Source organism: Peromyscus maniculatus, chromosome X, assembly GCF_049852395.1.
Source record: "Peromyscus maniculatus bairdii isolate BWxNUB_F1_BW_parent chromosome X, HU_Pman_BW_mat_3.1, whole genome shotgun sequence".
NCBI lineage: Eukaryota > Metazoa > Chordata > Mammalia > Rodentia > Cricetidae > Peromyscus > Peromyscus maniculatus.
The window spans coordinates 83,474,224-83,500,723 of record NC_134875.1 but is presented as its reverse complement, the minus strand read 5'-3'; the positions used below and the strand labels follow the sequence as shown (position 1 = coordinate 83,500,723).

General features: G+C 42.8%; 1 protein-coding gene across 1 annotated transcript; it reads right to left on the bottom strand.

Moving 5' to 3' along the window:
- Positions 1-449: 449 nt before the first annotated feature.
- Rps4x (ribosomal protein S4 X-linked) lies at positions 450-4,209 on the bottom strand. Its single transcript, XM_006996049.4, has 7 exons — positions 4,133-4,209; positions 3,129-3,206; positions 2,539-2,719; positions 2,202-2,299; positions 1,684-1,855; positions 1,023-1,180; positions 450-634 (listed from the first exon to the last, which is right to left on the bottom strand). Exons 1-7 carry the CDS (start codon positions 4,133-4,135, stop codon positions 533-535), a joined length of 792 nt encoding a protein of 263 aa, XP_006996111.1. The 5' UTR covers positions 4,136-4,209; the 3' UTR covers positions 450-532.
- Between the last annotated feature and the right edge of the window lie 22,291 nt (positions 4,210-26,500).

Sequence of the window (26,500 nt, the reverse complement as noted above, 5' to 3'; positions counted from 1 at the left end):
CATGGTAGCTCAGCCTATAATAGCACACTAAGGGCAGGCAGGATCTCTCCAAGTTCCACACCAGCCAGGGCTACTCATTCAGTCCATTTAAAATGCAGTGACAGGGGGCACTGGCTGCTCTTCCAGAGGACCCGGGTTCAATTCCCAGCACCCACATGGCAGCTCACAACTGTCTAACTCCAGTTCCACCCAAAACAAAACAAAACCCCTCAGCAATACATTACTTATATAGATATATACCAAGGCCCTGGGTTAGAGCTTCAATAGCGCAAAGTTGCATACGTGTGGCTAGTTAAGTCTGACTCACCCAGCCAAACTCACTTGTTAACAGAGGGACCCCACAGATAGGAACTAGAAGATCTAAATCAGCCCCCGAATTTGATCATTATTCATGTTATAAACCACCAACAAATTATTTTTGAAAAAGGTGACACAAAACCACGAGCAAGTAGTTCACCATGCTGTTTAATGTAGCACATTGCCTAGAAAGGCTTGTACAAATACTCCTCCAGCATGTCTCCTAGAGACCATTTCACCCACTGCTCTGTTTGGCCGCTAGCCTCTTGTCTCTCTCTTCAGCAATGGTGAGGCGGATTCCTTTTCCTCGGGGAAGAGAAATCCATGGTTTGTTGCCCTAGATGAAGAGAATTCAAACTCCATTAGCAGGACAGCATAGGACACGACTGGCCTTTAAGTCACCGGAACTAAAGCCAGTCACAGGCTGGCTGTTGGGGAGGTGGTCCTGAGACTGAGATACTAGTTTACCATCAATTCCTGTTGCTGCGGCTATTTTATTCAACCACTGCCCACATCTGTAGATACGAATTTGCCCTTCATACTTAACCCCTCCCAAGCTTACTGTATAGTTGGCACAATTAAGGAGCACCTAAGGAGGGTCGTTTCTGTTTAAGAACACGACCCACAAACCACATAAGGAAGATTCATCCCATTACTAGCTTGCTCATGATCAAAGCGATGCCCAGTACCTCCATGTACTGCTGGGAAGGGAGCCCCAGACTTACCTTGCCAATAACAAAAATGTTGGAAAGCCGAGTGGCAAAGCTGTTGCCATTGGCATCTTTCACATGAACCACATCAAAAGAGCCGGGATGTCTTTCTCTGTTGGTGATCACACCAATTCTTCCCAAGTTAGCACCTCCAGTCACCATACACAGGTTACCTAGGCAGGAAGAAACGATCTGCCTCAAGCCAAGTCCAGGATAAGCTCCTAATCAACCCCCTCCCCAAACAAAAGACCAGTCTAGCCACTTCTATGCACCTGCAGCCTTAAGATTTGTCCCAACCCTCAATTACAGCTAATGAACCCCTCCCCCGACACAAGTAATCGACTGCTTGAGGAACTTCTCAGGTCCTGATTTTATCTCTCCTGCCCGGGTCACTTCTAGCCCTTAGGTAAAGCTGTTGCAATGGACATATAGCCCCAAGGTAAAGCTGTCGCAATCGACATATAGTCCCGAGGTAAAGCTGTCGCAATCCACATACTCCAGGGATGTTACCACTACTAAAGACTATTCTAAGCATTTAGATCAGTGAAAATCCAACAAACCATCAAAAGAAGCCAAGTCCCAAGTGCTCCACAAAGCTTAACAAAATTTACATCTGGAAAAATCCCAGAAACCACCAAAACTTTTACAAGTCACCCAGGGGACAAAGGATGCTTACCGGTGTCAAACTTGATGAAGTCGGTTATTTTGCCTGTATCCAAATCAATCTGAATGGTGTCATTCACCTTGATGAGGGGATCAGGGTAGCGAATAGTGCGAGCATCATGGGTCACCAGATGTGGGATACCTTTTGTGCCCACAAAGATCTTTCTCACTTTGCACAACTTGTACTAAAAGCATAAAAGGGTTAAAGTCACTTAGTCTAGTTCAACTCATTAGTCTGCATCAAGACTGTTTCTAGTTCTTTATCAAAATTAACCTCTAGAAAGATTTCTCCTTGCTTCTAAAAGACAACCAGAAGCCACTGCTCTAACAGTCACAAAAGTAAGCTTCAGACTAGAGTGGCTGGAGGCAGAGCATATGCTCATCGTGTGAGAAGCCATGCTCAGTGCCCAGCACCAAAGTTAAAAAAGCAGGACCTCACTCAACTGTGAACTCGTTCCTAAGTGCGCGCGCACACACTTTGATCGCGGCCTTCTACCCCACCCCCACGCTCTAACTTAACCCCCGACTCACCTTGGCCTCCTCAGGTGTTATACGATGAACAGCAAATCGACCCTTGGTGTCATAGATCAGACGGAAGTTCTCTCCAGTCTTGTCAATGCTGATGACATCTGATACCAAAGAATACGGTTACCATAGCGATCCTCATTACCCCACAATGAACTGGGGGGGGGGATACACCCCGTTTTTGACTCCACATAGTTTAAAGTAAATGGGAATTTGGGTTTCAGAAGTTATCCACAAGTACGCCCCCACAGCAGTAAAAGTACTAGTAATTTCCTGTTCAGCTGCCATTTCGGGGAAGGAGTTAAGGGGTGGCCACAACCAAGTGTCTTTTCTAGACACTCACCCATAAACCCAGCAGGGTAGGTTATATCAGTTCTGACTTTGCCATCAATCTTAATGAAGCGCTGCATGCAAATCTTTTTCACTTCATCTCCAGTCAGGGCATACTTAAGTCTGTTCCTTAGAAAAATGATCAGAGGCAGACATTCCCTCAGCTTGTGGGGGCCAGTGGATGGACGAGGAGCCTGGAAAACATTTTAAAACCGTTATTTTAGGAAAACCATTTATAGGATTGACTCAAACCCATCTCCTGGTTTTGAGCTCTGCGGAAACAGACAAAAACTATTTACTGCACCAAAACTTTGGTTATTTACACGGGCAAGTTTAGAAACTTACAAAAAGTATCTCCGGCCTTAACTTAAATTCCATAGCATTTCCTCCTCCACCGGATGAGGTCTGCCTACTTTGCGACCTGAATCTATGTATCCATGTAAGTATACTATGTAACACGTGGAGAAAATGAAACACAAATCTATCAAAACCGAGGTAGGATACAGGTCTATGAGAGTAGAGAACTAAAGATCCTCCGCATTCTGCTTCGTGAATAAAGAAGCCAATTAAAGGTACACTTTAAGGTACTTCCACAATACTTACAAACACGCCGGTCAATTTATCCAGCATCCAATGTTTTGGAGCTGCTACACGCTTCAGATGTTTCTTGGGACCACGAGCCTGAAGGAAGTTTTAAACGAAACATTGTTAAATTGTTTCCGGTCTTTTCCATCGGCAGCTTACAAAGAGCACTGTGTAAATTCGTTAATGAACGGACTTTCACATTTTCCTGGTCAACAAAATGTGGGTAATGTTTAAAGCACAGGGTCCAAGTAAAATGTAGAAGAGGCAGGTAAGCATTAACAAGCTCCTAGTGCTTCACTATACAAAGAACCCTGGAGATTTACACCACGATACTGCTTAAGTGTGCCTGGTCACAAAAATTCTATTCTTTCTATCTATAGCACCATGCTTGTGAAGCACCCAGTGACTGGACCCAAGACGCACAGGCAGACAGCAACAGAAAATGGCCCAGGACGTTATCTCACTTGTCAATCAAAAAGTGCAGTACTAGCACACAGCTGGATAAAAGTTTCAGGTACAGAAATCAATCTAGCCTCGCCATGACCACGTGTACTGCTCCTTTGTCTAATAAAGGACTGGTACCAAGTTCCACATTCAAAAGCGGAAGGAAGCCTTTTTAATACTTCTTACAGAAGTTACCCGCTATATAATGTAAAGTCAGTCCGTGTCAAAAAGACAAATGCGTCCAGAGCCCATTCTCCAAGCAGAATGCGCCCACCTGCCCCAGGCTTGCAGTCTGCACTCCTGGCCCCTCGAATTTCCCGCCTGGGAGAACAAACGCTTCTCCAGGGGCTAGGGAATGTGTGATCGAGCCAAAGGCCTTGCCCTCTTCGACGGATTTCCCACCCTAGCCCAGGCCAGTTCTCTCGCTCGCCGCAGAGCCCATCTCCGCCGGCCCGCAGCAGTGCTGCATTTGTCTCCACCCTGCAGTCGGCTGCACCAGCCCTGATCACCCCGGGTAGCCTCGGTCAGGGAGGATGGAAGCCGATGCAACCCAAGAGCTCACTATACCCCTGCCTTACCATGGCTGCGCTGGGAACGGAAAGAGACTCGCCTTCTTCCGGTGAACGTAGAAATTAGGGTCGGAGGCTGCGCGCGCCGCGCCGGAGCCTGGAATGCTCCGCCCAGCCTGATTCTTTCCCAGCAGGCGGGCACTCTCTCTTGCCATCTGCTGGTGGGAGGTCAGAGGTCCTAAGCTAGGAAACCGAGGTTGAGAAGCTGGTTCCCCCTTACACCTCCACTTGTTCTCCTTTATGTGCTGAGTCCATTGCCAGACTGAATGATGAGTGCTGGGAATGCCCAGACCAACCGCACCAGACATCTGCCTGCAAGGAGAATGCTCCTTGGTTGGGTGATAAAAGATACGTTTTAATACTTGATACTTTTCTTATACAAGGTTTCTCTCAAATTCCAGTTCCTTTTCTTATTCATGATTTCTCTCATCTTCGAGTTCCTGAGCCAGGTAGCCCTATGGGATAAAAGATAAGTAGAGTCAAAGGTAGTTTGCTCTTTTGCTTATGTGCAGATTGCTAAAACAAATGGACCATCCGGGGTGAGAGGGTAGGGATGTCTGCTTGAACCTGGCACCCTGCCCATCCATTCCTGTCGAACACATTGGGCGCTTGTCGGACTACAAGGGAAGAGAGGGAACATTAGAGAGTGTCTGGTTACCTAGCCAGTATAGATCTGCTTGTTCTGCTTTCCTCCTTTGGAGCTGTCCTTCATTCTCCAGTTCCTGCTCTGAAGGAACAGAGACCTCTCAGTTATCTGTGGTCTCCCCCAGGTGAGTGAACTCTGCCCATCCTAAACCCCAGAGATTCAGTCCCTTCAAACTATTATGAAGAGGGAGTTTTTCCCTTTCCTCTTCTCTCCTCTCCTCCTCCTCGATGTCTCATATGTATGTGTGTGTGTGCATGCACATAATTTATAATCATATATATATATATATGATGTGTTGGCATTAATGACTGCTGGAGAGGAGTCACACCCTTTTTAGATGTACAGGTATATATATATGGATAAAATGCATATGTGTATATATATTATATATGTGTGTATGTATACATATATGTATTTCTTTTGAGATGGAGCCTCATTAGGTAACCCAGGCTAGCCTCAAATTTATGGTTCTTCTGCTTCAGCCTTCTAAGAGTTGGGTGTGCAGTCATATACCCCCCCATCTCACACCACCCCCACAAACCCCCAGCCTCGCTGTGTAGATATGTTGTAGTCGATGGTTTTTTTTGTTTTGTTTTGTTTTGTTTTTTGGTTGTTGTTCTGTTTTGTTGGAGGGATAGATTTTCTCTAAGGCTGGCTTTTAACTTTTGGATTCAAGCAATCTTCCCACCTTAGCCTACCAAGTACCTGAGACTATAAGCAAGCAGACTATATATTTATTTATTTTTAATTTTTTTTCTTTTTAAAGAGACAGGGTTTCTTTGTGTAGCCCTGGCTGTCCTGGAACTTGCTCTGTAGACTAGGCTGGTCTTGAACTCACAGAGATCCGCCTGCCTCTGCCTCCCAAGCGCTGGGATTAAAGGCGTGTGCCACCACCGCCTGGCTATTTTTCATTTTTGAGACAGGATCTTCTAGACAGGCTAGGCTGGCCTCCAACTCGAGATCCTCCTGCCTCATCTTCCTAAATGCTGGGATTATAGGCATGTACTACTATGACCAGCCTATATAATTAATATTATTGTTATTATTTTTTTTTCAAGACAATTTCTCTGTGTCACTCTAGCTGTCCTGGAACTACCTCTGTAGACCAGGCTGGCCTCGATCTCAGAGAGATCCTCCTGCCTCTGCCTCTCAAGTGCTGGGATTAAAGGTGTGTGCCACTACCACCAGGCTTTGTCTTTATTTTTAGTTAATGTATAGCAATTGTACAGATTTATGGGGCACAGTATGACATGCCTATGAATGTATATGATGTATAATGATCAGCTCAGAGTAATTTCTACATCTTTCACCTCAGACCTTCATAACTTCTTTGTGTTGAAAGCATTCAGAATCTTCTCTCCTGCCTACTTCGAAGCATTCAACCAAATATTTTCAGCCATCACTGTCCTACTGTACAATCCACTGAGGGTCCTCTTTGCATCCTTTTCCAGGCTCTGGGAACCACTGTTCTCCACTGCTTTGTCATTAGCTTTTACTGTAGCTTATTTCTGTTTTAGGTTTATTTATTTTATTTTTCTGTGGGTATGAGTGTTTGCTTGCATGTAGTCTGTGCATCACTTGCATGCCTGGTGTCCCCAGAGGTCAGAAGAGGACCTTGGATTCCCTGGAACTAGAGTTCTAGGTTGTTGTGAGCCGCCGTGTTCTGGGAATTAAACCTAGATCCTCTGCTGGAACAAGTGCTCTTAACAGCTGAGACATCTCTCCAGCCCCCCCTTTTTTTTTTTTTTTACAAAGAAATAATATTGTAGTGATTCTTTGACAATTTCATGTGTGTGTATAATGTATTTTGGTCATAGTCATACACTCCCATCCACCCCCCCAGGATTTCTCTGTGTAACCCTGGCTGTCCTGAAACTCTGTAGACCAGGCTGGCCTCAGAGATGCACCAGCTTCTGCTTCCCAAGTGCTGGGAGTAAAGGCATCTGGTCTGTTTCCCTTTCTTACCCTGCTCCCTCTGGGACACTCCTTCTTCCCAACACGCTCCTTTGGACTTTATTTTTTTTTATTTTGGTTTATTTGTTTATTTGGCTGGCCTAGAACTCACAGAATCTGTCTGCCTTTGTCCAAGTGCTGGAATGAAAGAAAGGCCATGCACCCCCACGCTTGGCTGACCTGAGAGCTCTCTCTCTCTCTCTCTCTCTCTCTCTCTCTCTCTCTCTCTCTCTCTCTCTCTCTCTCTCTCTAACTTACTGAAGTAGCTGGCATCTATCAGCTGGGTGTAGAGGTCCAGGGCTACATAGTGAGACCCTATCTCAAAAACAAAGCAAAAAATCTCCACAGAACCCAAACAAATAAAAAGCCCACTGAATTTAAATCTTACTTGCATGTACTTGGGTGTGGAGTTGTTTACTGGATCATGGGCAACTTAACGGTGACTACATTCCTGAAGAAACTAGTTCTTCAGAAAAAAAAAGAAAAAGAAAGAAAGAGAGAAAGAAAGAAAGAAAGAAAGAAAGAAAGAAAGAAAGAAAGAAAGAACGAACGAAAAATGACTCTTCAGGAGCCATTAACAGCCCATAGCTCTCCAGCTAAGGATGGGGCCTCAGGAGCCCCTCCCCCATTTCATGCAGGAATGTGAATGACTGGATCTTTCACAGGTCTTAGGCAGGAAACCACAGCTGCTGAATTCATGAGCACACTGGCCATGTCGTGTTCAGAAGATAGCACTCCTCCCTTCCTCTGGCTCTCAAATCCCCTGGGAGCTTTGCGTGTGCCTGTGTGTGAGCACGTGTGTGCGAGCACGTGTGTGTGTGTGTGTGTGTGTGTGTGTGTGTGTGTGTGTGTGTGTGTGTGTGTTTTGTGCGCCCGCGTGAGCTATTGTTCCATTTTGGAGGCTGGCTCTTTCAAGACTGCCCGTGAACCCCATGGTTCCTCAGTTTGGAACTGTCGTGAGCAGTGAGCAGCCCAATCCTTTCAATGGTACCACCTAATCCCACTCCTCAGCTTTGGAGATGCCTACAGCTCCACTCTCTGTCTGAGAGCTGCCAGGCTCCTTGGGTCCTCCTCAGACAGGGAAAATCCCTCACTTTCCCTGATCCAAAGCTTACCTATGACACTTAGCTCAACAGGCAGGAAGGAGTGATTGGCTTGCCTGCTCCACTAAGCTGAACATCCCCAGGACAGAGTTGTCCTAACTCCTTCCGGCAGACCCTTCACCACTGACAGAGAACTCGGCACTTCATTCAGCACTTGGTAAATAGCTGCTGAATGAACAAATTGAGTCAGCAGCCTGTTCATCTTGCCAGCCTCCTATACTGTTCCTCCCACTGTGGGTCTGAGCTCTGGACCCAAGAGGTTCCATTTTACAGATCTCTGTTTCTGTATTCTCTTTAGCCATTAGTAATCTGCAAAGGAACCAAAGAAAAGTGTGTTCTTAGCTCTTTCCCCACCAGACAGTGTTAAGAAGGAGGGAAAGGAGTCCTTGGTTTTTTTTTTTTTTTTTTTTTTTTGGTTTGGTTTTGGTTTTGGTTTTGGTTTTTTCGAGACAGGGTTTCTCTGTGTAGTTTTGGTGCCTGTCCTGGATCTCGCTCTGTAGACCAGGCTGGCCTCGAACCCACAGAGATCCACCTGGCTCTGCCTCCCGAGTGCTGGGATTAAAGGCGTACGCCACCACTGCACGGCTATGTTTTACTTAAGTTGTGTAAGTGAGATTCCTATTCATCTTCCCCTTCACTGTTTGATTTATGGCAGACACTTTCCTATAGGCTAATCCACATTCTAAAAAGATTTTAGCCTCCCCTCCCGGAAGTACAGCCAGCATATTCTTTCATCAGCTTGATATGGTACAAATTCTTATCTTTTTTAAAAAAATCTTTTTTTAAAATTTTATGTGCATTGGTGTTTTGCTGTTGGTGTTGGGTCCCCTGGAACTGGAGTCTGTGAGCTGTGAGCTGCCATGTGAGAGCTGGGAATTGAACCTGGGTCCTCTGGAATAGCAGTCAGTGCTCTTAACCGCTGAGCCATCTCTCCAGCCTCCCCCCCCCCCAAATTCTTATCTTAATAGTGAAATGTTTCACTAAAGCTTGCCCAGTGATTGGGCAAAACCAAAACTTATTATAAGCCATAGTCATCCTAGGGTCCTCCTTGCTAGATAGCCTCCCTGGATCTGTGGGTTGCAGTCTGATTGTCCTTTGCTTTATACCTAGTATCCACTTATGAGTATATACCATGTTTGTCCTTCTGGGTCTGGGTTATCTCACTCAGGATGATTTTTTCTAGTTCCATCCATTTGCCTGCAAATTTCATGATGTCATTGTTTTTCTCTGCTGAGTAATACTCCATTGTGTATATGTACCACATTTTATTTATCCATTCTTCAGTTGACGGGCATCTAGGTTGTTTCCAGGTTCTGGCTATTACAAATAATGCTGCTATGAACATAGCTGAGCAAGTGCCCTTGTGGTATGACTGAGCATTCCTTGGGTATATGCCCAAGAGTGGTATGGCTGGGTCTTGAGGTAGATCGATTCCCAATTTTCTGAGAAACCGGTAAGTCAACTTTTATAGTAATTTCTGTTATAACTAACTATTGGAAAGAAGCAATTAAGTTGGGCATGGTGCCACACACTTGTGATCTCAGCACTCTGCAGGCTGAGGCAGGAGGATTGTGAGTTTGAGACCAGCCTGGGCTCTATGGTAAGACCCTGCGGCAAGAAACAAACAAAACAACCAAGGGCAATTGCCTGAAGATGGGGGGCTAGAAAGGAAATGGAGGGGACCAGATTTAATGAAGGTGGCACGCTTTTAGTTTTGGACTCAGTGTGAAGGGAGTGGTGTCGCTAACAGGCTCAAGGAGGAAGGCCAAACACCGTGGGGCACGCCTGTAGTCTCGGCACTTGGGAGGTGGAAGGAGGAGGATCAAGTTCAAAGTTATCCTCGTCGGTTTAACAAGTTCAAGGCCCGCATGGATTATCTGAGACTGGACTCAAGAAAAGAAAAAAGAGAAAAGAGTTGATCTGAGGAGTGAGGGATGACCATGGGATATCCATTTAGGAAGGACAGGAGAAATGGCTGGCCGGAGCTGTCCTCTAGGTCAAGGTCACAGCGTTCATTAGAGGAAGTGTTGGGGAGATGAACAGCCTGATCTCTCGCCTCCCAACAGCCGTTGGTTTGTTTTTATACCACAGCTTGTCAAAGGACTTGAGAGAATCAAAACATCCTTTCCAGTCTTTTCTCTTCGCTCTCAATTTATATTTATGCACAAATGACATTGTGACAATAATGAAGGGAATTTGGAACATGGTAAGTAAATTGCAAATAGCACCTCCCCAAACACCCTAAACACATCATCTGTCCTCATCTGTCCCTCTCCTGTTCTTTTTCTGATCAGTTTGTGTACATGCATACTTTTACATAATTTTAGTCCCAGCATACAGACCATTTTCTATTCTGCTTTGATTATATTAGGAACGCGTTCTGAATCACTACATAATTTCCATAATTACCATTTTAACAGCTGCATCATATTCCACTAAGTGGTTACCCCATAATTAACAAAAGTTCTCTATTGTTGAACATTTACTTTGCTTTTCTTCTTTACTTTTTCTTTCCTAGGAATAGTGCTATGGTGGACAGCTTCTTTCAATAGCTGTTTCCTTCAGTTTGGTTATTGCCTTAGACTAAATCCAGGACTGAAGGAATTGCTCGGTGGTTAAGAAAATGTACTACTCTTTTTTTTTTTTTTTTTTTTTTGGTTTTTTGAGACAGGGCTTCTCTGTGTAGCTTTGCGCATTTCCTGGATCTCACTCTGTAGACCAGGCTGGCCTTGAACTCACAGAGATCCACTGCCTCTGCCTCCCGAGTGCTGGGATTAAAGGCGTGCGCCACCACCGCCCAGCTTTGTACTACTCTTTTTTAAAAATTTCTTATTTGTTTACTTATTTTATGTGTGTTGGTGCTTTGTCTGCATGTATGCCTGTGTACTACTTGAATGTCTGGTGCCCTCAGATGCCAGAAGAGGGTATTGGGTCCCCTGGGACTAGAAGATACAGACAGTTGTGAGGTACCATGTAGATTCTGGACATCTAACCTGGGTCCTCTTGCAATAGTAACCAGGACCTTAACCACTGAGCCATCTTTCCAGCTCAGTATGTACCAGAGTTCGGTTCCTAGCACCCATGTGGGGTGGCTGACAGCCACCTGCAGCTCCAGCTATAGGCATATGCACCCAAGTGCTTATATATTTAAGCACTTGATTAAATATATTTAAGCACATAATTAAAAATAATAAATTAAAAAAAATCAAGAAACCAACAAATAAGCAAAAAGAAAAATCCATTCCTTCAACTGCCATTTATTGAGTGCCTACTCTGTCAAGCTCTGTTTTATGCACTCGGGATGGCGAGATGACTAAGACCTAGCTCATGCTTGCAAAGAGCTCATCTTATCATGGTAGAAGCAGGGGAGGAGGGAACCCGCTGGGAAGCTGGCAGGAAAGTGGTGGTGAAGCAGGTTGGACCTTGGATTGGACTTCAGCCTGGAGGTACACAAAGGTAGATCCCACCGCTCCCGGAACCCTAGCAGCACAGGGAAGGCACGGTCAGGGTTATTGCAGCCATTCAAGTAAGAAAGAGGCCCATGAGACCCAGATCTGTGAATTCGGGGTTAGAGAGGCAGGGCAGATTAAAAAGGCATTGCAAAGCTGGGCAGTGATGGTGCACGCCTTTAGTCCAAGCGCTCGAGAGGCAGAGGCAGTGGATCTCTGTGAGTTCGAGGCCAGCCTGGTCTACATAGTGAGATCCAGGACAGCCACCAAAACTACACAGAGAAACCCTGTCTCAAAAAACAAACAAACAAACTATAAATAAATAAATAAAATAAAAAGGCATTGCAGATGGAATAATGACAGGATCTGACTGGGAAGTGATGGATGCGGGGGGTGGGGGGGGGCGGGGGGCTCAGTGAGGGGCAAGGAATTAGGGTGATTGCCATGTTTCTGATTTCTTGTATTGACCTGAACCAGAAGGCAGCAGAGCAGCATGCTTGGGGAGAAGGGCAGGATGTCTGTGAGTGGGGGACCGAGGGTGGAAGAACCCTCAGCTGAGAGGTATCTTATACACACAAGCCTGAACTTAGGTGTGCGATCTTGGCCACAGGCTCAATTCAGACCTGGTACATACATCCATGATGTGTCCACAGGAGTGACTGGCAATAACCACCCATCAAAAGGGAGTGGTGGGTCAAAGGATGTGGTTCCGCAGAGGGCTCTTGGCTAGCATGTGCAAGGCCCTGGGTTTTATCGTCAGCACCACAAAACAAGCCAGAACCCAAACAAAGAGTACTGTGCTAAAGCTTCTGGAATGTCTTCGAGTAGCATCTGTGCATTGCTAAGAATGGTTCCCAGAGGATCTTTGCAATTCTACCACACTGGTGCCAGCTCCGTAATTGCTTACTTTAAACTTTTGCTAATGTAATTTGTTTTAATTTGCACTAAAAACCATGCTAGTGATGTTCAGCGTTCCACCAGATACTTGTTTACTCATTCCATTTTCTCCTGTGTGGATTGTCTCTGATCATTTACCTTTGGGAAACATGGGAGGGACCTGATCTATTTTCATGAATTCTTTATGAAATACAGAAGTAAATCTTCTGTCACAGCTTGAATATCTACTAGATTGAAGATTCTGTGCTTTTTAGGTTTTTGTTTTCAAGCAGGCTTACTATGTAGTCCTGGCTGGCCTTGAACTCATAGAGCTCTGCCTGCCTCTGCCTTTTGGGTTCTAGGGTTAACCACTACTTGTAGTTCTATCTTAAAAACATATTTAAAATCTTTATTTAGATTTGATAAAGAGTATTTTTGTTGTGTTGTAAATTATGTATAACAAAGTTAATATTTTGTCTATTTTAAAATTATTTAATTATTCATTTGTTTTTATGTGTATGAGTGTTTTGCTGCATCAATGTCTGTGCACCATATGTGTGCCTGGTGCTCAAGGAGTCGAGAAGAGGGTGTCAGATTCCCTGGAACTTGAGTTACAAACAGCTGTGAACTGCCATGTGGGTGCTGGGGATCAAACCAGGTCCTCTGGGAGAGCAGTGAGTTTTCTCTCCATCTCTCCAGCCCCTCTTTTTAAAACACACACACACACACACACACACACACACACCACTGGAGCTAGCTGTTTCCTTCCGGTCGACTAGCTAGCTGGCAAGCACTTCCCGGAGCCACCTGTCTGCCTCCTCACTGCTCTGGTCACCGATGTATACCACCACACTCAGATTTGACACAGACCCTCGTGCTGGTGTGGCAAGCACTTTCCGACTGAGCCATCCTCTCCCAGCCCCGCCCACTTGTCCATTCTTAATAGTAACTAACATTCAGTGGCATTAAATCCATTCACCGTTTTGTGCAATCATCATCACTGTCTATTTCCGGAATTCTTTCATCTTCATAAACAGAAAATGTATCCATTAAGTTCCTGTTACCGCCGCCTACACTTCCTTCCTTTATTTTTCCTATCATTTATCCTTTGACTTTCCATGTGTATATGACGCATCTTGACCACATCCCCCTCCACCTCCTCCCCCCATTACCTTCCACACCCACCGCACCTCCCCTGCCACTTCCAAATCCTTTCCTTTGATTTTTTGATTTAAGCTACTGATTGACTGAGTCCAGTTGGTACTGCCCCCTGGGCTGTTGCTTGATCTCGTTGACTTACTCTTGTGCAGGCACACGTAAGTGCTGTGAGTTTCTGAGGACAACAGCCATGTCAGGCCAGCAGACATGCATGCACTCACAGCACTTTCCCCATCCTCTGGCTCTTACATTCTTTCTTCCTCCTCTTCCATGTTGTTCCCTTAACCTTGGGTGGGGATTGACATAGATGTCCCATTTAGAGCCGAGCACTCAGCATCCACTTTTTCTAAGCACTTTGGCCAGTTACGAGTCCCTGAATTAACTGCTGCCCACTGCAGAAGAAGATGTTCCGGCCAAGGTCTGAAAGCATCACTAATCTGCAGGCATGAACATAAATGTTTGGAAGGCAATTGGAGGACATATCTATTTAGCAAAACAACAGTAGTAGGTTCATCCTCTAGGGCTTATGGCCTCCTGGGCCATTGGCTTTTGTTTTGTTTTGTTTGAGACGCAGTCTCACCTGTATTCCTGATTGGCCTGGAACTCACTCTATAGACCAGGCTGGCCTCGAAATCACAAAGATCCCCCTGTCTCTGCCTCCTGAGTGCTGGGATTTAAGGCATATACTACCACACCCATTGCCATTGGCTTTTGGCCAAGATTACATACAGTACCAGGCGTGCATTCTTTCAAAGACTTAAAGGCTAACACCCACAAGTAAAAAAATAAAGTATATTTGTCCTTTTGGGTCTGGGTTACCTCACTCAGGCTGATTTTTTTTTCTCCATCCATTTGAATTTCATTTTTTTTTTTTGAAACAGGGTCTCGCTACATAGCCCTGGCTGTCCTGGAACTCGCTATGTAGACCAGGCTGGTCTGGAACTCACAGAGATCTGTTTGTCTCTGCCTCCTGAGTTCTGGGATTAAAGGCATGAACCTGGCATGAATTTCATTTTTCTTTTGAGACAGGATTTCTCTGTGTAGCTCTGGCTCTCCTGGAACTCTCTCGGTAGACCAGGCTAGCCTCGAACTCACAGAGATCCACCTGTCTCTGCCTCTTTAGTGCTACCACTGCCTGGCTTTATATATATCTAAGACATTAACCCTCTATCAAATATGTAATTGGTAAGGATCCTTTCCCGTTCTGCAGGGTGATGTTTTGTTTGAATGATGTTGTCCTTTGACATGCAAAGGCTTTCCAGTTTCATGAGGTCCCATTTATTAATCGTTGATCTTAGTGCCTCTGTTATTGGTGTTCTGTTCAGGAAGTCTTCTGAGCCAAAGCGTTCAAGGCTATTCACTGCTTTCTCTTCTACCAGGTTTAATGTATCTGGTTTTATGTTGAGATTTTTGATCAATTTGAAGTTGAGGTTTGTGCAGGATGATAAGTATGGATCTATTTGGATTCTTCTACATGCAGATATCCAGTTTGACCAGCACCATTTGTTGAAGTTGCTGTCTTTTTATCCAGTGTGTATTTTTGTTTCCTTATAAAAAATCAGGTGTACATATATGTGTAGACTTACGTCTGGGTCTTCAATTTGATTCTGTTGATCAACCTGCCTGTTCGTTGTTGTTTTTTTTTCATGCTGTTTTTATTACTGTAGCTCTGTAGAACAACTGGAAATCAGAGATTGTGTTACCTCTAGAAATTCTTTTATTATTTAGGATTGTTTCAGCTATTCTCTCTCTCTCTCTCTCTCTCTCTCTCTCTCTCTCTCTCTCTCTCTCTCTCTCTCTGTGTGTGTGTGTGTGTGTGTGTGTGTTTCCATATGAAGCTGAAAATTTTTCCTTTCAAGTTCTTTGAAGAATTGTGTTAGAATTTTCATGGGGATTGCATAGATTACTTTTGGTAAGATGGCAATTTTTACTATATTAATCCTGTCTATCCACCAGCATGGGAGATCTTTCCATCTTTTGATATCTTCTTCAGTTTCTTTCTTCAAATTCAATTCAAGTCATAAGACTTGAATTTTTTGTCATACAAGTCTTTCACTTACTTGAATAGGGTTACCCCAAATATTTTATGTTGTTTGTAGCTATTGTGAAGGGTATTGTTTTCCTGATTCCTTTCTCAATCTGTTTGTCGTTGTATATAGGAGGGCTACTGATTTTTTGTTTTGTTTTGTTTTTGGTTTTTGGAGACAGGGTTTCTCTGTGAAACAGTTCTGGCTGTCCTGGAACTCACTCTGTAGCCCAGGCTGGCCTCGAAATCACAGAGATCCGCCTGCCTCTGCCTCCCGAGTGCTGGGACTAAAGGTTTGCACCGCCATGCCCAGCTGGAGGGCTACTGATTTTTGTGTATTACTTTGTATCTTGCTACTTTTTTGAAAGTGTTTATCAGTTGTAGAAGTTTGCTGGTGTGGTTCTTAGAGTCTTTTATATAGAAAACAATATCATCTGCAAATACATACTTTAATTTCTTCCCTTTCTATTTGTATCCCTTTGATCTCCTTCAGTTGTCTTATTGCTCTAGCTAAGACTTCAATTTCTATGTTGAATAGGTTCAAAGAGAGTGGACAACCCTGTCTTGTTTCTGATTTTAGTGGGAATGCTTTGACTAGCTCTCTGTTTAGGTCTGTGGTTCTCAACCTGTGGGTCATGACCCCTTTGGAAGCCGAATGACCCTTTTGCAGGGGTTGCCAAAGACCATCTGAAGATACAGATATTTACATTATGATTCATACATAGCAGTAACACAACTATAGTTATGAAGTAGCATTGGAAATAGTTTTCTGAGTGAGGTAACCCAGACTCAGAAGGACAAACATGGTATGAACTCACCCATAAGTGGATACTAGATGTAAAGCAAAGAACAATCAGACTGCAACCCACAGATCCAGGGAGGCTACCCAGCAGGGGGGACCCTAGGATGACTGTGGCTTGTAATAAGTTTTGGTTTTGCCCAATCACTGGGCAAGCTTTAGTGAAACATTTCACTATTAAGATAAGAATTTGTACCATATCAAGCTAATGAAAGAATATGCTGGCTGTACTTTCAGGAGGGGAGGCTAAAATCTTTTTAGAATATGGATTAACCTATAGAAAAATGTCTTGCATAAATCAAACAGTGAAGGGGAAGATGAATAGGAATCTCACTTACACAACTTAAGTAAAACATAGCTCTCTGAACAGATGAAGATAGGTTTCTTCTGTATCCCAGAATCTAATCAATATTTATATGTATAATTCAGCTAATATTTGGCTTAATAAGGGCTTATTGGGAAATGCTATCATTTTTACTATGTTCTACAGAGAAAATATTTTCCAGTTTCAAATAACCCTGGACTTTTGAATTATAACCTGTTTTTATGTTTAAAAAAAAGTCTGTATGACATACTGGTTTTGTGTGTTTTCTGTCTACCTCCTATAATAAGAGAAACATTTTTTTTAAAACTTTTTTTTTCATTTTTTAAATTTATTTATTTTTCTGTTATCAGCTTGATACAGTACAAATTCTTATCCTAATAGTGAAATGTTTCATTGAGGCTTGCCCAGTAACTGAATAAAACCAAAACTTATTATAAGCCACAGTCATCCTAGGGTCCCCCCTGTTATGTAGCCTCCCTGGTTCTGTGGGTTGCAGTCTGATTGTTCTTTGCTTTATATCTAGAATCCACTTATGAGTGAGTACATACCATGTTTATCCTTCTGAGTCTGGGTTACCTCACTCAGGGTGATATTTTCTAGTTCCATCCATTTGCCTGCAGATTTCATTATGTCATTGTTTTAAGAGAAGCATTTTTTAAAGTTTATTTAGTTCAGTGATAGGATTCTCATATATGTAGAACAGTGCTTTGTACAAGGTTGGCACTTGTATTTGTTCAACAAATAAATTAAGACACTTATAAAAAAAAATATCTGAAGGAACAAAAGAGAGAATATCGTAGAAAAGCTGACCACAGCTGAGAGCTAGCTTGGGAGACCTTCTGGCCTGGAAAGACAGCATTCTCTCTTGCTTAAATAAAACAAGACCTCCAACATGGCAACATGGTGTCAGCTGTCCTAAGGTCTGGAGGAGCTGTTACAAGGTTGGGAAGGGATTGCTATTTAGTAAGCTAAAGATAGCCCAAGATAAATTGTACCCGGGCCCTGGACCTGTAACATTCCAGCCTCTCCACCATCATTGAGGTTCTAAGCAATCAGCCTTGCAAAAAGTTCCAGTTTGAAGATGTGGCTTCTTTCTGGGACTATATTTCACACGTCATCTTCTTGAGGGCTGGGACTGCAGATATGAACCACCACTGCTTGACTGTCTGGGTTTTATATAAGTGACATTTAAATGATGGGGATTGAAAGAAAATAGTAACACACCTAAATATACAAACATAGAAAAACTGTCCAACAGCGGTATCAGGACATAATATCATGAATGTAATAAATCAATACAAGTAATGTAATTAATGAATATCATAAATATAATTATTGAATGAATACTGTGAATGTAATCAATGAATACCACAAATGTAATTAGTATCATGAGTGTAATTAATGAATATCATGAGTGTAATTAAATAAATAAAGAAAGAAAGGAAGAGAGAAAGAAAGAAAGGAAGGAAGAAAGAAAAAAAAGCAAATAGTTTTCTGGTTGGAGGGTCACCAAAACATGAGGAACTGTATTAAAGGGTCATAGCATTAGGAAGGTTGAAAACCACTGGTTTAGGTTGATGTTGGCTGAGGCTTGCTGTAAATAATTTTTATTATGTTGAGGTTTGTCCTCTTATCCCTAGTCTCTTCCATGACTTTTATCGTGAAGAGGGGTTGGATTTTGTCAAAGGCCTTTCTGCATCTAATGTGATGATCATGTGGTTTTTGTCTTTCACTTTGTTTATATTGTGGATTATGTTTATTGATTTTCGTATGTTGAACCATTCCTGCATCTCTGAGATGAAGGCTACTTGATTATGGTGGCTAATTTTTTAAAAATGTATTCTTGGATTAGGTTTGCAAGTATTTTATTGAAAAATTTGCATCTGTGCTCATAAGGGATATTTGTCTGTAATAGTCTCTCATGGTTGGTTTTTGTGTGGTTTAAGTATCAATAAGGGCAATTGTGGCCTTGTAAAAAAAATTGAGCAGCCAGGCGATGGTGATACACGCCTTTAATCCCAACATTCAGGAGGCAGAGGCAGGCAGATCTCTGTGAGTTCGAGGCCAGCCTGGTCTACAGAGTGAGTTTCAGGACAGGCTCCAAAGCTACACAGCGAAACCATGTCTCAAAAAAAAAAATTGAGCAATGTTCCTTCAGTTTCTCTTTTGTGGAATACTTTGAGGAGTATTGGTGTTAATTCTTCTTTGAAGGTCTGGTAGTACATATTAAGAAATTTATTACTTTAGGTTTAAAATCCTTTAGGTTTTCCCATTCAGTGGAGTACAGGTTTTTAAAGTATGTCCTTATGATTAGCTGGATTTCCTTAGTGTCTGTTATGATGCTCCTATTTCCGTCTCTAATTTTATTAATTTGGATAGTCTCTCTCGGTCTTTTAGTTAATTTACATAAGGGTTTATCAATTTATTGATTTTTCTCAGCGAACCAACTTTTCATTTCACTGATTCTTTTGTTTTCTTTTCAAGACAGCGTTTCTCTGTGTAGCCATGGCTATCATGGAACTCACTTTGTAGATCAGGCTGTCCTTGAACTCAGAGATCCACCTGCCTCTGCCTCCTGAGTGCCACGATGCCTGGCTTCATTGGTTCTTGTTATTGGTTTTGTTGTGGTTGTTTCTATTTCATTGATTTTAGCCCTGAGTTTGATTACTTCTTACCATCTGCTCTTTCTGGTATTATTTCTTCATGTTGTTTAAAGCTTGTCATCAAGGTTTTAATATGAGATCTCTCCGATTTTTTTTTTTTTTCTGTATGTGGGCACTTTATATGAGCTTGCCTCTTAGACCCACCTTTATTGTGTTCTATAGATTTGGGTATGTTGTATTTTCATTAATTCTAAAGTTTTAAATTTCCTTCTTAATTTTTGTCTTGACCCATTTTCACTCAGTAGTGAGGTATTCAGTTTCCATAGTTTGTAAACTGTCTGTTGTTTCTGTTGTTATTGATATCAAGCTTCAGTCTGTGGTGGTCAAATAGGATGCAGGGTATTATTTCACCTTGTGTCTGAGTATGTGGGTAAATTTTGGAGAAAGTTCCATGAGCTGGTGAGAAGGTTTATTCTATTGTGTTTGGGTGAGATGTTCTGTGCAGATCAATATGTGATTTTAGCAGTAGTAGTGTTTCTTTTATGAACTTGGGTGCCCTTGTGTTTGGTGCTTAAGTGGGGGATTGTCATTTGGATGAGTATGTGGTGTCCTTCTTTATCTCTTCTTGTTAGTTTTGGTTTGAAGCCTGATTTGTTATATATTAAAATGACTACACCAACTTGTTTCTTAGGCCCATTTTCTTGGAATCTCTTTTCCCATCCTTTGTTGTCTATCCTTGATGGTAATGTGTGTTTCTTGGATGCAGCAGAAAGATGGATCCTGTTTTCTAATCCAATCAGTTAGGTAATTGAGACCATTAATATTGAGAGTTGTCAAAGAGCAGTGTTTATTGATTCCTGTTATTCTGTTGTTATTGTGTGGGATCCCCCTCCTTTTGATTTACTGTTCTGGGATTGTTATTCCTTGTGTTTTCTTAGGTGTCCTTAACCTCTTCAGATTGAAGTTTTCCTTCTAGTGCTTTCTGTAGAGCTGGATTAGTCAGTACTACTTAAATTTGATTTTATTGTGGAATATTTTTCTTTTTCTATATATCATGATTGAAAGTTTTGTTGGATATAGTCTGGATGGGCATTCTGGTCTCTCAGAATTGTAGAACATCCATCCAAGCCCTTCTGGCTTTTAGAGTCTCCATTGAGAAGTCAGGTGTTATTCTATTGGATCTGCCTTTGTATGTAACTTAGCCTTTTCCCCTTGCAGCTTTTAATATTTTTTCTTTGTTCTGTATGTTTAGTGTTTTGATTATATGTGGCAAGGGAAATTTCTTTTCTAGTCCTATCTATTTGGTGTTCTGTATGCTTCTTGAACCTTGGTCAGGGAAATTTTCTTCTATGATGTTGTTGAAAATATTTTCTGGCCGGGAGGTGGTGGCGCACGCCTTTAATCCCAGCACTCGGGAGGCAGAGCCAGGTGGATCTCTGTGAGTTCGAGGCCAGCCTGGGCTACCAAGTGAGCTCCAGGAAAGGCACAAAGCTACACAGAGAAACCCTGTCTCGAAAAACCAAAAAAAAAAAAAAATGTATTTTCTGTTTCTTTGACCTGGGTTTCTTCTCTTTCTTTTATTCCTGTTATTTATAGAGTTGGTCTTTTCATAGTGTCCCTGATTTTTTGGACGTTTTGTGCCTGCATATTTTTAAATTTGACATTTCTTTGACTGAGTTATCCATTTATTCTACCTTGTCTTCAATGCCTGATATTCTCTTTTCCATGTCTTATACTCTGTTGGTAAGGCTTACATTTAAGGTTTTTGTTTGACTTCCTAAATTTTTCAGTTCCAGATTTATCTCAGTTCAGGTTTTCTTTAGTGGTTCTTTCTCTCTTCTTTCTTTCTTTCTTTCTTTCTTTCTTTCTTTCTTTCTTTCTTTCTTTCTTTCTTTCTTTCTTTCTTTCTTTCTTTCTTTCTTTCTTTCTTTCTATTTTTTATTATTAATTTTTAAAATTTATTTTGCATACCAACCACAGTTTCCCCTCCCTCTTCTCCTCTTGTTCCCTCCCCACACCTCCTCTCTACCCCAAGATAAGTTCTTGGATTCAGTTTGCCAGCATTTTCTTGAGTAGTTTTTGCACCAATGTTCATGAGGGAGACTGATGTGTAATTTTCCTTCTTTGTTGCATCTTTGTGTGGTTTGGGTATCAGAATGACTGTAGCCTCATAAAAAGAATTTGATAATGTTCCTTTTGTTTCATTGTGTAGAATAATTTGAGGAGTATTGGTATTAGCTCTTCTTTGAAAATTTGGTAGAGTTCTGTGCTGAAACTATCTGACCCTCGCTTTTTTTTTTTTTTTGGTTGGGAGACTTTTAATGACTGATTCTATTTCCTTAGAGGTTATAAATTATTTATGTTCTTGATTTAACTTTGGTATGTGGTACTTATCCAGAACATTGTCCGTTTCTTTCAGATTTTCCAGTTTTGTGAAGTACAGGTTTTTGAAGTTTGCTCTAATGAAGTATTCTCTGGATTTCCTCAGTGTCTGTTGTTATGTCCCCCTTTTCATTTCTGATTTTGTTAATTTGGATGCTCTCTCTCTTTGCCTTTTGGTTAGTTTGGATAAGGGCTTGTCTATCTTGTTGATTTTCTCAAAGAACCAACTCTTGGTTTCATTGATTCTTTGTATTGTTCGCTTTGTTTCAATTTTATTGATTTCACCTCTCAGTTTGATTATTTTCTGGCATCTATTCCTCCTGGGTGACTTTGCTTCTTCTTGTTCTAGAGCTTTCAGGTGTGCTGTTAAGTCACTAGTGTGAGATTTCTCCATCTTCTTTATGTGGGCATTTAGTGCTATGAACTTTCCTCTTAGCACTGCTTTCATAGTGTCCCATGAGTTTGGTATGTTGTGCATTCATTTTCATTGATCTCTAGGAAGACTTTAATTTCTTTTTTTATTTCTTCTTTGACCCAGTGGTGATTCAGTTTAGCGTTGTTTACTTTCCATGAGGCTTTCTGTAATTTGTGTTGTTGTTGACTTCTAACTTTAAGCCATGGTGATCCAATAAGATAAATGGGAAGTTATTCCAATTTTTTTGTATGAGTTGAGATTTGCTTTGTGATCGAATATGTGGTCAGTTTTACAGAAGGTTTCATGAGGTGCTGAGAAGAAGGTATATTCTTTTGTGTTTGGGTGAAATGTTCTGTAGATGTCTGTTAAGTCCATTTATTTCTCTGTTTAGTTTCTGTCTGGCAGACCTGTCCATTGGTGAGAGTGGGGTGTTGAAGTCTCCCACTATTAGTGTGTGGGGTTTATCATGTGATTTAAGCTTTAGTAATGATTCTTTTACAAATGTGGGTGCCCTTGTATTTGGTGCATACATGTTCAGAATGGAGACTTCATCTTGATGGATTTTTCCTGTGATGAATATGAAATGTCCTTCTCCATCCTTTTGATTACTTTTAGTTTGAAGTCTATTTTGTTAGATATTAGGATGGCTACACCAGCTTGTTTCTTAGGTCCATTTGACTGGAAAGACTTTTCCCAGCTCTTTACTCTGAGGTAGTGTCTGTCTTTGAAGTTGAGGTGTGTGTCTCGTATGCAGTAGAAGGATGGATCCTGTTTTCATATCCATTCTGGTAGCCTTTGTCTTTTTATAGGCAAATTGAGTCCATTGATATCAAGAGATATTAATGATCAGTGATTGTTAATTTCTGTTATTTTTTGGTTTTGTTGTTGTTGTTGGTTGTGTGTGTGTGTGTATGTGTGTGTGTGTGTTTCCCTCCTTTGGGATTTGCTGATGTGAGATTATCTATTGCCTGTGTTTTCGTGGATGCAGCTAACTTCCTTGGATTGGAGTTTTCCTTCTAGTACTTTCTGTAGGGCTGGATTTGTGGATAGGTATTGTTTAAATCTGGTTTTGTCACGGAATATCTTGTTTTCTCCATCTATGGTGATTGAAAGTTTTGCTGGATATGGTAGTCTGGGTTGGCATCTGTGGTCTCTTAGTGTCTGCAAAATGCCTGTCCAGGACCTTCTGGCTTTCAGAGTCTCCAGTGAGAAGTTGGGTGTTATTCTGATAGATCTGCCTTTATATGTTACTTTTTTTCCTTTGCAGCTCTCAATATTCTTTCTTTATTCTGTATGTTTAGTGGTTTGATTATTATGTGTCAAGGAGACTTTTTTTTTGGTCCAGTCTATTTGGTGTTCTGTAAGCTTCTTTGTATCTTCATAGGCATGTCCTTCTTTAGATTGGGAAAGTTTCCTTCTGCGACTTTGTTGAATATATTTTCTGTGTCTGAGCTGGAATTCTTCTCCTTCTATCCTTATTATTCTTAGGTTTGGTCTTTTCATGGTGTCCCAGATTTCCTGGATGTTTTGTGTTAAGAATTTTTTGGATTTAACATTTTCTTTGACCAATGACTCTATTTCCTCTGTAGTGTCTTCAGCGCCTGGGTTCTCTCTTCCATCTCTTGTATTCTGTCGGGGATGCTTGCATCTGTAGTTCTTGTTTGTTTACCCACATTTTCCATGTCCAGAATTCCCTCAGTTTGTGTTTTCTTTATTACCTCTGTTTCAATTTTCAAGTCTTGAACTGTTTCCTTCACCTGTTTGATTTTTTTTTTCTGGCTTTCTCGGCCTTCTTTAAGGAATTGATTGATTTCCTCCAATTTTTTTTGTTTGTCTTTTCCTTTACTTCTTAAAGGGAATTTTTCATTTCCTCTTTAAGGGCCTCTGTCATCTTCATAAAGTTATTTTTAAGGTCATTTTCTACTGTTTCATCTGCGTTGGGATGTTCAGGTCTTGCTGTTGCAGAAGCACTAGGCTCTGGTGGTGCCATATTATTTTTTATGTTGTTGCATGTAGTCTTACACTGATGTCTACCCATCTGGGTTTGGGATAACTCTAGGTACCAGTGTCATTCTTGTGATGGCATTGTTGCATGGGTCTTTTGTTCCTTTATTGTCTGTTTCCTTTATTGTCTCTTGCCCTGAATGGCCAGGGGTTCTGGTGATTGGCTGGCTGTCAGGCCTAGTAGGATTGATTGCCTCAGCTGAGGTTTGTAGGGGTTTGGGTGCCTAGACCCAGCATATCCTCCAGTTCTTCTGGCTGGTGTGGTCTTTACTTGTGCCTATGAGGTTTGCTCTTCCAACTGGTGTGGGTTGTGCCTGTGCCTATGGAGTCTGTTCTTCCAGCTGGTGTGGGTTGTGCCTGTGCCTGTTCTTCTGACTGTTGTGGGTAGCACTTGTGCCTGTAGGGTCTGCTGATGTTGCTGGGGAAGGCTCTTCACGGCGAGGCTGCTCTTCTTCCAAATAGTCCAGGGGGTGCTTGTGCCTCTAGGGGCTGCTGATGGTGCAGGGGATGGTTGGCCAGGGGGAGCATGATGGGTTTGGTGGGTTTGGGGCAGCTGAGTGGGTCTTGTAGGTTACGGGGTCCAATGGGTAGTCGCAGTGGTGCAGCAGACTGTCTATAATAGGACTCTTACCTGGTACATGATTCTGGTTCTAATTTCATGTCTTGAACCATTTTCATTATTTCGTTCCACTGTTTGTGTTTTTGCATATTTTCTTAAGGGATTCATTCATATCTTCTTTAAGGTCCTTGAACATATTCATAATAGTTATTTTGAAGTCCTTGTCTTGTGTTTGCATTTCTCAGAGACTAGTATAACAGTGCTACCGTGGTCTGGTGCAGGCATATTGTCTTGGTTGCTAGTGTTCGTGCTTTTGTGCTGGTGTCTAGGCATCTGGGGTTGGGATGACTGAGCTGATTCTAGGTGTTGCTCTCTGGTCTGTGTTGGTTGGCGTTCCATTCCTTGGGTTCTGTTGCCCTCTTTGGTGGCTCCGACTTGCCTAGTAGGGAGTGCTTCTGCAGATTGATGGTGGCAGAGAGGAGTCGAGGCGGACTTGGAGAAAAAGCTGGGAGGGTCTGTAGGAAAGAGCTAAGGGGATCCTGTCCACATCAAGAGGTGGGGTCCCCGGGGAGTAGGAGGTGTGGTGGGAAAAGGGGTTCCTGCAAGCAGGTTGCAGTAAGGCCAAGAATAATTTGGAGGGACACCAATGAATGGGCTAGAGAGATGCTAGGTCTAGAGCAAGCGTTTGAGTCTCCAGGGAATGGAGTGGAGCTGGCAGGAGGGCCACCTGGAAACAGGTTGTTCCTGGGCTGAGGGTGAGAATGGAGAGATCACAATGCGAGACAGGAAGCAGAGCATGAATCACCTGCTTGAGTCCCTGCCAGATCCCCTGGGGATCTGGGGATGGGGGCTGATGCTCAGAAATGGGGTTAGGCTAGAATGGAGGTGATGAGAAGGTCCCCAGGAAGGAGGAAAGCTGGCAGTACACCAAGGTTTGATGGAGTCCCCCAGGAATGGAGGGAGAGTGGGAGGAGAGGCACCTGAGAGCAGACTCTTCCAAGGATGCTGGTTGCGGGGGGTGGGAACCACAGGCGCGACGGTGAGGGAGGACAGGAAGGAGAGTGAAAACTGCCTACCTGAGTTTCAGCTCAGTGTGGCTACTGGGGGGTCCCAGGTAGAGTGTGTTTCTAGCTATTGGGGGCTGACACAGAAGAATGGGAGTGGGCTAGAAGGGGGTGCTGAGAGGGCCCACAGGAAAGAGGAAAGCTAGTCCTGCACCAAGGTTTGGCGGCGGCGGCGAGGGAGGACAGAAAAGAGTGAAAATCACCTACTGGAGTGCCAGCCTGGGGTGGACACTGGGCTATATTTGCATATTTTTGTTTTTATTTTTCCCCTTTCCACAAAGTCTTTACTGACGCAATTACATGTAAGCTACAAAGAGGCTTGTGCTTGCAGAGCGTTCCTCTTGCCCCTCTGTTTCTTCCCATGTTTTCCCAACTGTAGACCAAATCCTAGGCGACGGCCCCTTCATCGGTTGCATATCTCTTAGCGTAATGAGCAGAGGCAGGCAGGCTGGCTCCTCACACTCTTCCAAGAACTTTGCTTGTCACCTGCAGAAGGAAGGCTTTGCTGTGTGCACCCAGCGACAGAACAGGGTCTCAGACCCCACAGGGCTGGGGGTGAGGCAGAAAAGAGTGGAAGCTGCCTACCTGAGTTGCAGTGGTGTAGCCACTGGGGTACATGTACTTTTTAAATTAAAACTCTGCTTTATGTGTATGTGCTTCGGCGTATGCACATGTGTGTATGGGTGAGTGCCTGTGGAGGCCAGAAGAGGCGTCTGATTCCCTGCAACTGGAATCGTAGGCAGATGTGGGCTGTCTGGGGCTGGGAACTGAACTCGAGTCCTCTGTAGCACCAGTAAGCACTCTCAACCACGGAGCCATTTCTTCAGCTCCTAACTGTATGCATCTATTTATCATTTGTTTGTTTGTTTATGTGTTAGATGAGGTCTCTCTGTGTAACCCTGGCTGTCCTGGAACTGGATATGTAGCCCAGGCTGGCCTCTAATTCATAGAGATCCACCTGCCTCTGCCTCCCGAGTGTTGGGTTTAAAGGTGTGTGTTACCTCACCCAGCATCT